Source organism: Lactuca sativa, chromosome 3, assembly GCF_002870075.4.
Source record: "Lactuca sativa cultivar Salinas chromosome 3, Lsat_Salinas_v11, whole genome shotgun sequence".
NCBI lineage: Eukaryota > Viridiplantae > Streptophyta > Magnoliopsida > Asterales > Asteraceae > Lactuca > Lactuca sativa.
The window spans coordinates 156,163,367-156,177,779 of NC_056625.2; the positions used below are offsets into that span (position 1 = coordinate 156,163,367).

The window sequence follows — 14,413 nt, forward strand, 5'->3', positions numbered from 1 at the left end:
TAAAGACGAACTTCGACATATCAGGAGGGGGAGATTAAAGCTAGAGTGATGATGTAATCAAAAATCCAGATCTAGGTTCATAAGGATTAAATTTTCTCGTGTTGAAAATAATGTTTTTTTGTCTGGGATTGGAGACATTAATTGCAATCCAAGATTTTCCCTAAATGAACGATGGTCGGTGACCTGGGTCCAAAACGATGGTTTTTTGAGGTATCCATCTGATATGGTTGTGCAGATTTCCAATGGTTCCCGGCTGGAAATCTTATGGATTTGGGGTTTGTGTTTTTACCAGGTAAAATCGTTTTGGGGTTCAGCATCTATCGCCTCTTGTTTTCTAGTGGTTTTCAGTGGTGTGTGTTTTTCTTCGGAATCAATGGACATATACGGTGGTTAATTGAAGTTTACAGTACCCGAGGGTGAAGAAACAACAATAAATTTTCCTCCGTTGAGTTTTCGGTGTATGGAGACAGTGGAGTCAGCGATAACAACTACCATAAGTGAATAAATGAAGATAAATCAAGTGAATACGTGTGTAAGAGGCAGATGGAGAGAAGTCGGGTGAAGAACATATCAGTTATTTCCGGAGGAGGTGGTGCTATTTTCCGGACGAGAATTGTCTATAGTACTCGTCAGATGTAAATAAAGGTTATGGTCATTGGCGATGCTCAAGAGGGAGTTTTCTGGTGGTGGTGTATATTCCAGATGGTGGTCGTTAAATGTTGTGTGTATGTGTGTGTGTGTGTGTGTGAGAGAGAGAGAGAGAGAGAGAGAGAGAGAAACCCTTTAATATTAATTAATTATTTATTTTTTTATTAAATAAGGCACAACTTCATAAATGGTCCCTGTGGTAGTGAAAAGACAGAAATGCCCATCACTTAACGGCCAAAAGCTAACGGAGTTAGCGAAAAGGACCATTTGTTAAAAGTTTTGAAACCACAGGGACCATCAGTGAGGTTTTTTAAACTTAGAGACTAAACTTGATATTTTCGGAAAGCACAGGGACCATTTTTGAAGTTTTGTCAAAAATTAAACACCAAAAAAGTATGTTTGTTGCTGGAAAAAAGATGTGCCAAATCTCATGCGAAGAATAAAACCCCTATCGGACTCGTAATCTCCTTCGCCGATCAACAAACTGCATGTGGTGTGCTCTCTTTATGCCATCTGCACTGGTGCCTGAGTGCTCAACGCCCTTCCTGTGTACAACCTCTTTATGCCTCTGTCGGTGCTTCATCTCTCCAGTTCGCTTCACCCTTTTCATACTTGGTAATTATTTGCATACTTATCCATTGTTTTAGCGAGGTAATATAGATGAACGGAAAAAAAATAGAAAAAAAGTAGGGAAGCAAAACACAGTGCCCAATGCAATCTAGATACTTGTTGATATAATTAGAAAAACATAATAAAAACAATGAAACCGATTTAATACTAAAGGTTGTGATAATTTAATGTCAAGGTTTTGTTATTTAATTTATACTTTATATTCACAATGATTTCTATTATGATGTTATTGTTATTAATATATAAGAAATCAATTGTTAGGTTTGTTAATTAGAGGCGATAAGAAAGTAATTTTGTGAATTTTTTTGTTAGTGGCTGATCACGTTAAATCCATGGTGTACGTTTAGCTGAAATATAGAGTGGGTAAACAGACAAATAAATGGGTTGATTTGAGTATTTCTCCATTTCTATATTTGTAATTGTATTCAGTTTAATTTCTCCTCTTTGCCCCTCAGTTGGCTAGTTTCTTACTAGTCTCGGACTTTTTTTTTTAATATATCATATTTGCCGTTTCAATAAAAAAATAGTTTTGATTATTTATAATTATGGCTTGTGTTATTCTTTTGATATAATCTATTATTATTACTTGTGCTATTCTTTTGTTGTTAAGGATAAAGAATATTGGCGTCAAATTATTTCAAGTAGGTCATTAGTTGCTAAAATGTGATCTCAAGCTTTTTTTCTACACATTTTATAGATCAACTATTAATTATATATTATATATAACATGTTCAAAAATTGTCGAATTAAAAATAAGGGTTTGTGATATTTATGGTCAATATAAATTTGTTTATATTGTTTTGTTTTGAAATTTTGATTACGGCCCCCTAACCTTTTTGTCCGAGTTCCGTCCCTGGTAACAGTGGTTTGAATGAGTTATGAGAGAAACACTTCCTCCACAATAAACTCTTCAATTTATTCATATTAAGACAAAGAATTATATATAATTGATGATCAAATTTAATAAATGTGTTCGAATGTTATAATTATCTCCTAATATAACCATTAAGAATAATAGTATTTCAACATATTTAACAAAATTATCTCCTAATATAACCATTAAGAATAATAGTATTTCAACATATTTAACAAATTCAATGGTCAATTATCCTTCTAAAGCATTTTCCATTAATAAACTTTTCATTAGCAATTCTTAACATTCGCCCGTTAGAAAAATATCTTTTGTAATTACAATAACACAGCTGTAAACTTAAGTTTTGTTTGTATGAAATTGTTGGATAAGATGTAAAATGACATAAATCATAAATGTTAAAAACTCTTAAAAGACTATTTGAAATATACTTTCCAAAAGAAAACGTTTCTTTTTAAGATTTAAACCCAATACTTCTTAAAATCTAAAAATAAAAAACTCTCAAAAAAAAAAAAAAAAAACTCGTTACCTCATTACCGATGTAGATACAAGAAAACATGAACATTTATGTGGTTTAACCCAATAAATAAATACATCTGACTACTCCATTAAATTTCTGCAAGTAAATAAATTTCTATTGCTCTCCTTCACAATTTATCCGTTACGACTTTCCTACCCCAGTTGCTCCATTCGGCCTGAAACAATCAATATTGCACAGAACAGCTGATCTCATCATTCCTCCAAACCTGCCACCATAAATAACAAACAATCATCACACAATCATTATCTCTGCCTAACAATTCATCCGAATTGTCAGGCAGTATCAGACATATTATTTCTAAATCTTATTTAGAAATAATATGTCTGATACAATAACAAAAAAGAAACTGGAAAAGTATAGCCTCACCGGTCTATACTGTTTCTTGCTTTCTCTGGTTGGTCAACGCCAACCATCACATTTTCCGCACCGACACCCTTCTTTGACTTTTCTCTCCGGTCAACACTCGATCGCGATTTCTCTCTCCTATCTGTACTGGTTCTCGAGTGGTCAACTCGATCCATGCTTGGTCGCGGTTTATCTCTACAATCCGTACTCACCCGATGCTTGTCGCCATGATCCGTGGTTGACCCGGATATAATTTTCAAACGGGTTGACTTTTCAACCGCGGATATAAACTTTTTAAGATGTCTTATGTACTCGGGGAATAATTCCAAATCACAATGATTCCCACCTTTTACCCATAAAGGTTCATATTTCTCTACACAAAGCTCCCATAACTGCTTTCCATGTGAACAATCCACAACATCATCCGCAGTTCCCTATATTGACATCAGTCTCAATCCCAGTCTAATACACACAGTCTGTCATATCATATCATGTCATATCAGATGAGTGTAAATGAAAGACTTACATGGATTACCAAAACAGGACACCGGACTAATTTTATCTTGTCGATATTCTACATTATGATAAAATAAAAGTCATAAGGAGATATATTATTGATAAAATATGATAATACTAAATTATCTTAAGTGCTAACCTTGTATATATCAAACCAATATGTTCGTTTTACAGGGTACATGACTCTAAGTCCAGATAAGATTGGGCTGTGAAGAACGACAGCTCTTAATCTTGATAACCTTGATGCTAAATCTAACGTGGGCCCACTGCCGACAGATTGGCCGTATAATATTACGTCTTCTTCTTTAACATTGTAAGTTTCTACGAGACATCTGTATGCAGCTTCTATGTCGGCGTAGGTGTTGTGTTCAGTTGGCTATGAAGATGATCGAATAGAAAAACGAAAACTTTAACGATTGATGAATTGATATCGATATTATGCAATTATGCAATTAAGCGAATTCTCGATCTGGGTTTTAGGGTTTTTTACCTTGCCGGAGGACCTCCCGTATCCGGTGTAGTCGTACCTGGTCATCGGAATGTTAGTGTCAGTGATGGGTTTTCACCAATTAGCAGAATTGAGATTGATTACATTCAATCAAGCATTTAGATCGATTTAATAGGTAATGGGAATGGGAAATTAAAGATTAGGAAAACCCTAGATTCGATATGCGAGTTAAATAGGGTAAGAAAATTGGGAGAAAATAAGAAATGGAACTGACCCCAGTAAGTTGACTCGAAGGTGAAGACTGAGTTCGCAGAACAAATCGTACATCTGACCCAGATCAGCGGCGTTGCCGTGAGAGTAAAGTACCGTTAACGCCGCCGCCGGGTTTTTAACATACAAAGCTACAATCTCTGTTCCCCTCTTCGTCTTCAGCTTCAAAACATCGACGTTGTCTCTCTCCTGGATATCAGTCATCTTCAGCTTGGATTCGCCGCCCTCCACTACCCTATACGACGGCGGAGTTGGCGGAAAAAACGCGAACTTCGCCGCCATTGACGATGTCACACCACCCATCTGGAAATCAAACTCCGACGACTACTCCAGTTAGTATATCAAAATGGGATTAGAAATTTGGAATCACCTGTATTTGGTGGTTTGAAAGATTTTGAAAAGTCGATGTGGGGGTGTGTGATTTAGATTTGTGTGTATAGAAATGGAAATTGATTTATTAATTGATGATGAGAGAAAGTAAAATCGTGTGATTTTGGTAACGAGAGAGAGAGAGAGAGAGAGAGAGAGAGAGATTTCCGGCGTCGAAGACGAGTCGAAGATGAAAGGAAGGAATCACGTGTAAATTAAAACTGAAATGTCATGATGAGGTGAGGTTGCACGGAGATATGTGCAACCTTGCTTATCTTTTGGACACGTGTCCACACAGGTGGAAATTTTTACCCTTGACCCATGTTACCCAATGTTGCATTTTTTTCATATATTTTAGCTTTTAGATTTTAGGTTGTCGTAGACGACCGTATACAAAAAATTTATTTTATATAAGGCCATTACAATGGTTAGTGTGGTCTATATGGTTATGAACGTTGCCTGTGCATATCAGTTTGAACATTTATGGTTGGGTGTGGTCGTTGTTCTTCGTGAAGTTTTCGATGAGTGAGAATGACGAATCATGAGCTTTTCTCCTTTTGACCTATTGAATAGCTGTTGAACGGAGCAAATTTAATTTAATTTTTTAGAATATATAAACCGTACATATATAAATACAACATTTATATTAACATTTACATGTAAAACATTCATCTGTTTTATACTTTTTAAAAAACATATTTATGGATTTTTTTAAAAAATTTGATTCGGATGATGAGGGATAATTCATTTTAACATTCTTCAATTTTGTGTAATACATAAACGATGAAGAATATATGGATGTTATGCATACAAGATCGGTTGTCAATCGAGATCGTCAAGATGCACATGAGTTATTGGTACGTGATTACTTTGCCGATAATTGTCTTTATAATTATAAGTCATTCCAATGTCGTTTCCGTCTAAATAAGACTATATTTTTACATATTAATAATGCTTTAGAGGTCCGTTATGATTATTTTAAACAAAAACCTAATGCTAGATGAAGAATCGTTTTTAGTAGTATACAAAAATGTGCGGCTGTGTTAGATATTTGGGATACGATATAGCCTTTGATACATCTGATGAGTACTTTAAAGTATCTGAGAGGATTGTAATTGATTATGTAGATTGGTTTTACATATGTATGTGAGGTTTATCACAAAGAATATTTGTGTAAACCTACTACACTTGATATTGAAAGAATATATTTGGCTCATGAAGAGATGCATGGATTTCCGGGAATGAATGGTAGCCTTGACTGTACGCATGTACCGTGGGAAAAATGTCCAAATATGTGGCGCGGTCAATTTACTCGAGGTGATATAGGCGAGTCAAGTATAATACCAGAAGCTGTTACATCCTAGGATTTTGTGGATATGACATTCATTCTTTGGAGTTGCGGGTTTTAACATAGGGATGAAAATGCGGCAGGTTTGGGGCGGGGTTAATCATCCTTGTCACCATCCCCAAGTGTCTAACCCCGTCCCCATCCCCGACGGATGCGGGGAATCAAATTCCCTCCTCTTTGTATTTTGAGATTTTCCCCAACCTATCACCAATCTATCAACATAATAAACTCAACTTACAAAAAAAAAACAACTTTAATAAGTGATCAAAACCATATGCCATAAACAAATTTTGTTTACATCAATCATAGTTTAACAAGCATCAAAACAAAAAGTGTCGATTTGGTATACAGATCGACAAACAAAGTGTCAATTGATGAACTCTTGGAATTGGGAACATAATTTGGTATATGGACTCTATCTATAATGGTCTATAATAGATCAATTCATTTTAGTGCACTTAATTCAAATTCAATAAATGATATATATATATATATATATATATATATATATATATATATATATATATATATATATATATATATATAATCAAAGTGGGGGCGGGGCGGGTTGGGGATTGTTATATCCAGCCCCGACCCCATCCCCGGTTTTAGCATAATGGGGATCCCCGGCCCCGTACCCGATACCCGTTTTGGTGGGGAATACCCGTCCCCGATTGGGGCGGGTCAATCGGGTTCCCCACTGGGTCGGGTGGAGTTTCCATCCCTAGTTTAACAACAACATTAATGTTCTTAGCCAGTCCCCTATTTTCAACGATATTTGGACCGACAACGCACCTGATATATCGTTCATGGTGAACAAGCATTCGTACAAACATGATTACTACATTTTTGATGGGATATACCCCAATTATTCTACATTTATGAAGACATACTCGGTTCGTTAAAGTTGTTCATAAACGAGCAGGAATCATATACAATGGTATCAAAAGGGAATTTGGAGTCTTCAAGCAGAGATGACATGTAGTGAAATATGCTACACGAATCTGGGACAATGATAAAATAAAACGAATGGTAAATGCGTGTACTATAATGCATAATGTGCTTATTGAAAATGAAAGTAGAGCGATTTGCATGTATGATCTGGATGATCTAGTTATCCCAATTGAAGAGTTTGTAGTCGGAACGACTAAATTTTTAGTACGAGTTGTTGACATTCATAACAGTGAAACGTGTTTCAATCTTCAGGAATTTGTCGCGGAGTATTTGTACCAACGAAACATGAATGAAGATTAGTTTCTTTTATGTTTTGAATTTTTATGTATGTTTTTATTATTCTAACTTTTTTTAAGTAATGTAGTTTATTTTAATTAATGTAATGTTTTTTTATTGAATGACAAACTAGTTAAAAAAATTCTATGTGTTTTATTGTATTTTTGAATTAAAAAATAAAAAAAAATGATATGGAGTAGTGTTTTAGTGGTAGACAAACCATAAATTTGGTGGTTGGATGTGTTGATGATGTGACACCAACACTATAGTGGTTAGTGGTGTGTATTGTAAATGGCCTAATGTATCCACCTGAGTTTTGACAGAAAAGACAACAATGTTAAAATATAATGTGAAGCTAAATCACCTACAAATAATAAATTTGATGAATTTGAGTTTGTGGTATCAGTAGTCCTTTAATATCAAATGATATACACAATGAAATTGGTCAGTAAAAATTTACCATCAAATGATATTAATTGAACTCGATGTTGTTATTAAAAAGGTGAATCTCTTAATTGAGTTCTTTGAGGAATTTAAGGAAACATGGGTTTCCAAGGCAATTGATGATGCTAAGGAACTTTGATTGAAATCAATATTGATATGGTATTCCCTCAAAAGTGTCTCGTTCATAGGAAAAAACAAATTGATAGGAATTTAAGTAATCAAGATATCATACTTAGCCGATAAGATTTTTAAAGTTAATTCATTTTTATATATTGTTGATCAAGCAAGAGCTCCTCTTAAAATAAGATTTGAACAATACAAGGAGTATGAAAATAATTTTGGTTTTTTGTTTCCAAAAAAATTAAAGGAATTTGATGACAAAGATCTTAACTTGTGTTGTAGCCGTCTGAAAACTACACTTAAGTATCGTGAATGATCAGATATTGATGTCAATAAACTTTTTCTGGAGTTAAAATTGTTTGATGAGTTCTTACCGAGTGAAACCCCACATATATTTTAAAATATACGAAAAAATTGATTGTTTATCTAATGCTATTATTGCATATAGAGTCTTGGTGACTATTCCAATAACAATGACATTTACAAAGAAAAGTTTTTCAAAATTGAAATTGTTAAAGTCTTTCTTATGGTCCACAATGTTACAAGAAAGACTTAATGGTTTGACAACGATAACTATTAAGAATGATATATTGGAGATTATTTTATTATGAAAAGTTGATGACCAACTTTGCTTCCAAAAATGCTAGGAGAACCTCTTGATTCATGTAACTATGTAAGATAATACATAATATTATCATTCTTTGGTTTTGATTGTTTTTATAACAATTATTAACTTATTATAGTATTAAGGAATTTTGCTTATATATAATAAAAAAAATTATGGGCCCATTCTTAGTTTTCGTACATGACTCTGAAAATCAATGAGACGGTCCTGCATATTTCATATATACAATTATAAATGCATAAATTTGATTAATATATAACTATGTCAGTGATAGTAAAATTTTGTTTTGTAGACCGGTTGTTAGTCGAAAGAAAATGAATCTAACTGAATATGCAATATTAAATAAATGTTATGTAGAAAATTGAGTTTTCCATAATTAATAAATAATCCACGAAATCATGTGAATGGTCCATGTGGTTTGAAAAAATAGGAACATATAGTAAAACTTTAAGAAAAATGGCAACTAGGTCGTTTCGCTTTTATTGATATTACAAAAATATCCTTTCGACACACAGCGTCAAAAAATATTGTTAAAATTTATATAAAATGACATTTTCACCATATTCATATTTTTGTTTTTTGTAAATATTTCCCTAAACTATAAGAACCATCTATGTAAAGTACTCTAGGTATTAACCTATCACCATCATATCCTCAAACGCTTTACTAAAGGATTTGATGAATTTACGTATGGTTTTTTATAACTTGACATATCGCTGACAGAGGGAATGGATGAGCTTGATATGTCGTCGTCTTTAATTTTCCTTATGTCGTCGTGGTGGGATCAAAAGGGACGTGAAACGGGAAGAGAAACGAAAAAGTGGAGAGGAACAATGGTGTTGTGGTAGAACTCCGATGAAATCAATTGTTTCCTCCGAAAATGCCGAGAAAGAACCAACAAATTCTTGTTATAGTATCAAATAGGAAATCAACGCGCTATTATGTAGTCAATGCTCGAAATCACAGGAGCTCATAGACGAGGTGGTCATCTTGTTCATGATTTTGTGTTTACCGTGTTCATCACATTCGCCAATAGACCTGGGAGGTTGGAAGTTGAGAAATATGATAAAGACTCTAAAGTAGAAGCTCTTTATATGTATCCACCAAGCAAGAATAAACCACCAAAAAGATGTTAGTCTTCACTTGTAATTAGTTCTTTTTAATTCTTAAATACTTATACCAAATAAGCCTTAAAACGAGAAACAACTAAAGCACTGAAAAGCTCACAACAATTTGCAAGGCATGGAGAGGGGATGCGAGCATGAACTCTCAGCTCTAGAGAGAAAATAAGAAAGGAAAAGCCTTAGAAAAAACTAGCTAGTTTTTTGTCTTTACTGTTATTATTATACTAGTACACATAAAATAAGGACCAAACCATCATTAAATATGCAAGTATGGTCATGAAAGAAGGCATGGAGTTTAAGACTTTTACCAATAAGCAATCCCTCCCATCCCTTCATAAACTTACAAAATGAAGAGAGAGGAAGAGAGATGATGTGTCTTGTACTCAAGCTTTTAACTAACATGTCTCGTCTGATATATATATATATATATATATATATATATATATATATATATATATATATATATATATATATATATATATATAAATGGACTTCAATAGGTCCAAAAAGATGTATACAACAAATAAAATCATACATTATGATTTATTAGTTGTTCGTCTCTATAGAAAATATTATTTCCATAGATAATAATTTCCGAATTAAATACAAGTGTTGATTATATTTACTAATAATCAAATTACTTTAATAAATAATCAAAAAGCAGTAATTTTCTATAAGGTGCAACCCTATAGGATCATATGTCATTAGCAAATATCATTCCATAATGATTCTTGGGCATATAAATCTTTCAATCCCCCACATGCACAAGACTCATCATAGGTTGATATAGATAGTGGTGAACGTCTAGTAACATTTCACTGCCCCCAATAACACAATATGGAGAATATCATTCTTTAACATCAAATTCCTAATAGCTCAAAGCTATAACTAATTTATAAGGTAAGTTTATCAGTTATCCTTTTGTTATAGACATCCTAGTGAACACGAGACTTGGATCACAATCAATCTTATTTGGTGTTCAACTTTGGGTAACGCACCTTAGGTGTCTAGCCCTCAACACATAAAAGGAACAAATCTCATCTCGACTCGATACTACCACACCTGACAATGACCTTTATAACCGTCAACTGAAAGAATAACAGTTGACCATGTAAAAGTATAGTGCTCCCTACACTCAAGTCCCAATATGTATCTTAGGTAGTAAGGATATGAAGAAAATACCTTTTATCAAGAATCACTCAGTGATCCATGAGGTGATCTTTGTAACATCCTAAAATTTAATTTAAAAATAAATATGGATGTTAATGGACTAAATATGCCAATTTATTTAATAAAGATTAAAAAAAATATGAATTTATGGTGGAATTGGCAAATCAACAAACTTAGGGGACCAAGTAGTAAATTTTTAGGAAATAAAGATGCACCAATTGTCCTCATATGGAGAAAAACATGAATGAGCTCCACCACCTTCAATAATGGAGATTTTTCACCTCATGTCCTTCTAGGGTTTGATTCAAGTGGAGATTTGAACATTCAAGGAAAGCAAAGAAGGAAAAATGGCTTACAAGGTATAATTTCTCCCCTTTTTTAACCTAGAAATCGATTTCATGATGTAGGGAAGACCCAAATGGCAATTTTAGTTTGATTCTTTGATTAGGGTTTTGGTTTCTATCTTCCATTGAGTAGTTTTGATGGTTCTAATCTTAATCCAGTCATTTCATTGATGAATTTGATGATTTAGGTAAAAAGACCTTTATGAACCCTAAAATCCCAAATCTGGGAATCTTTTATTTGTATATGAAATTGATATTGATTCAATGACCTAGATGATGATTGATATCAATAAATCCAATTGGAATTCTCAAACTTGTCCATGATGGTAAAATCATGCTTAAACATGGATTTGAGATGGTTTTGGGGGAATCTATGGATAAATAAATGGATATAGACATCTAAGAAGTGAATGACATTCATGAACATGAATTGACACTCTATGGATGATATTAGACCATAAACATTAAGGAATGATAATGAAGTTCTAGATCTAGAGATTGTTTTGGCCCAAGGGCAATTTCGGAATATGGAATGACATTGAGGATTCCATAGTCAGAATAAGCACTTGAAATGGGATTGATTATGGTTTATATACTTAACAACATTCATATTAGTGTTCAACAAGTTGTGAACAAGCAATATGAGTTTTAGAATGCCCAATTGCAAAATAGGATATTTAATAGGCGACGAGAAGTTGTTATTCTGTTTATTCTAAATTGTGAATTATTTTTATGAAAATGTTTATTGTAGCTATGGTTTGTATTTGATCTAGAGTCATTATAGCTTGAGTTAGGAGTGAACTTGTTTATTGTAGTTTCAGTTAAATGATTTTTGATATTGTTTACTGTAGCTATGATTAGTGTGTAATACACATTTAAAGCTAGTGAAATTGTTTGTTTAGGTTGGTAGTGGTTGTTAAACTAAGGTTTGATTAGGTCTATTCTTTTGTGACAACCCGGAATTCCTATTCTGTATAACATATCAAGTCAATAGAAGTTAGAACAGTTGCAGTAAATTTTCAGACTTTTGGTATAAGTTTGGGTATTTCAGGATTTACACTTTAAGGGATATCAGGAGAGAGGATGCACCAGGGTATTGTGCAACTCTATTATTCCAAAACTCTATGATATTAGAGTTCAATGCCTGAATAAAATTATTTTCTGCCAAAAACCCCAGGAGTATATATAGGATTCTGAGCCATATTTATTCATTAGTTCCATTTCCAACTAGAGAAAAGCCGAATTCTCTCTCAAGGGTCTTCGGACTTTCATCCCAAATCGTGAGTACTTCTATCCTAGTGTGTTTTAGAGCTTGATATGTGTCTAATACACTAGAAATCATAGGAAACCATCAAGATTTAAGAGTTTACGGCCCAAGAACATCTTGGACCGTAAACCCTTCTTTAAGGGACAAAAAGTGCCCTAGTCCCTTCCTCTTGCAATGCAACTAGTTTAGACTTGTACCCTAATGTATTTAGGACTAGAAACACCCCTATAACACCAAGAGTAACGTGTTCACGGCCCAAGGAGTTCTTGGACCGTGAACTCCAAACAAAAGGGCCAAAGTGTGCTTTAAACTCTCCTAAAGCCTTGGACACTAGCCTAGATTAGTTCTTAGTTAAATTAGGGACTTGAAATCACCAAAAACACCCTTTCATAGGAGATTACGGCCGTAATCTCCAAGGGGTTTGGTCCCAGGGCCGTGAACTCCTCAAAGGAGTTATAGGATGCCCTAAACTATTCCAAAGACCTTGCCATTAAGTAGAAATGCTTCTTAGGGTCTTGTAGAGCCTCAAACATCAAATGGTCATGTAAGTATGAGCTTACGGCTATAAACTCATGAGCTTACGGCCATAAACTCATGAGTTTACGACCGTAAACTCATGTGTTAGTGACATTAGGGCCGTGAACTCCATTAGGGAGTTTTCTTTGAACCCTACACACAATAGTTTTTCCCTACAACACTTAGATGCAATCCTAGAGGCTAATATGTCACACCCCCAAACCTGAACGGCGGAATCGTTCGGGGGCGGAGGACATCATATTCAGTATCATAACAGTTCATAGAAAGGAAAGTACACACCACCATAATATAAATATGTTTGAAAAGTTTACATGATTGTAGGTGTTACATGTTTGCAAAAGAAATCAAATATAAAATGGTGATCCAAAATATGTTACTAACGCCAATGCGTTAGTCTTCAGAAGTAGTTGCTACCTGGCTAGCGGTTTCCTGTGAATACAAGTTATTTCAAAGAAAAAGTGTCAACATTTAAGTTGGTGAGTTCATAAGTAGTGTTTTGAGAAGATGTATGCCATTCGAAAGTGTTTGCATGTTTTCCAGAAAAACCCTTATTTTCTTATAAAAGTATGCAATGCATATGAATGTTCGTGATGTAAATTGCAACTAATTGTACCGAGAAAATCCCTTATTTTCCTATTAGTTGTTTGGTTTGTATACAGGAAAAACCCTTATTTCCCTGACATAACTGGCAGTCTCTACGACCGAAAATCGCAAGCAAGCGACGTGCTTGTAAGTTGTGTCATAGTTTTACATAGTAAAGCTATACGAAGATCGCACTTTTTAGATGAAGAATAGTTTTAATGACTACTCGTTCATAAAAGCATAATACCATAATAATTGTATATCCGATGAGTTTTATAACCATACTAAACATAATATGCCTGTAGCGACGTTCTTCAGGCGTCGTAGCGTTATGACAACTGTCACCCCATAAGACGGACTGTAGCTAACAGTCAGGGCGCGGGATCATGACTTCCCGTATAGATCTATACACATTTGACACGTTCTCCGAACGGGAGACTCTGGTTATAGACAGGACTTGCAGCATTATTTTCTAATAAAGAAAGTAACGTTTGAAGATATACACGACTCATGGATTCTCAACTAAGTCCGTAGTAAGGTAGTAGTTTGTATGCAAAGTTTAACCTCTTTCACAATGTTTGACAAAGCATAATCATAAATTCTTTGAATGCATGAAAGGACTTAGTAAAGAATGTTACCCTTGATATGATGTGTTTGTATGTAACCGTATAAATAAAACATATTTCTATTTATAAACATATTATACCCCAAAGAGGGTAAAGCTGTGTTGTGAGGGGTTTTGTATCATAATAACTTCACAAGATAGTTAAAACAACAGTATGAAAAGTGTATCAAAAGGTTAATGTTTCACACGAATTTAGTCATGTGTTAACTTGTATTCCTCCCCAAAAAGAGTATAAAACATTTAAAATGTATTTAAAGAGTGTTCAAAGGGGATATGAACTCACTTGATAGTTTGAAGATTGTGAGGTGGAAAACCGAGCAGAGTTTCGTCTCGGGAAACTGATTTTTCTTGGGATCCTC

The 14,413-nt window shown here is 34.0% G+C and overlaps 1 protein-coding gene across 1 annotated transcript; it reads right to left on the reverse strand.

Annotated features, from left to right (window-relative positions):
• Window positions 1-2,657: 2,657 nt before the first annotated feature.
• LOC111876878 (uncharacterized) lies at window positions 2,658-4,858 on the reverse strand. The gene is made up of 6 exons (XM_023873441.2): window positions 4,274-4,858; window positions 4,042-4,078; window positions 3,691-3,927; window positions 3,562-3,609; window positions 3,057-3,469; window positions 2,658-2,895 (listed from the first exon to the last, which is right to left on the reverse strand). The coding sequence occupies exons 1-6, from the start codon at window positions 4,570-4,572 to the stop codon at window positions 2,811-2,813; spliced, it is 1,119 nt and encodes a 372-aa protein (XP_023729209.1). The 5' UTR covers window positions 4,573-4,858; the 3' UTR covers window positions 2,658-2,810.
• Window positions 4,859-14,413: the final 9,555 nt, after the last annotated feature.

What these genes read in the sequence shown, in the direction of transcription:
- LOC111876878 (XM_023873441.2), bottom strand. Translation starts at nt 4,572, where the DNA reads ATGGGTGGTGTGACATCGTCAATGGCGGCGAAGTTCGCGTTTTTTCCG. An exon ending in GTCCTGTTTTGGTAATCCAT is followed by an intron (nt 3,470 to 3,561) that starts GTAAGTCTTTCA and finishes ATGTCAATATAG; the next exon opens with GGAACTGCGGATGATGTTGT. An exon ending in GCAAGAAACAGTATAGACCG is followed by an intron (nt 2,896 to 3,056) that starts GTGAGGCTATAC and finishes TTATGGTGGCAG; the next exon opens with GTTTGGAGGAATGATGAGAT.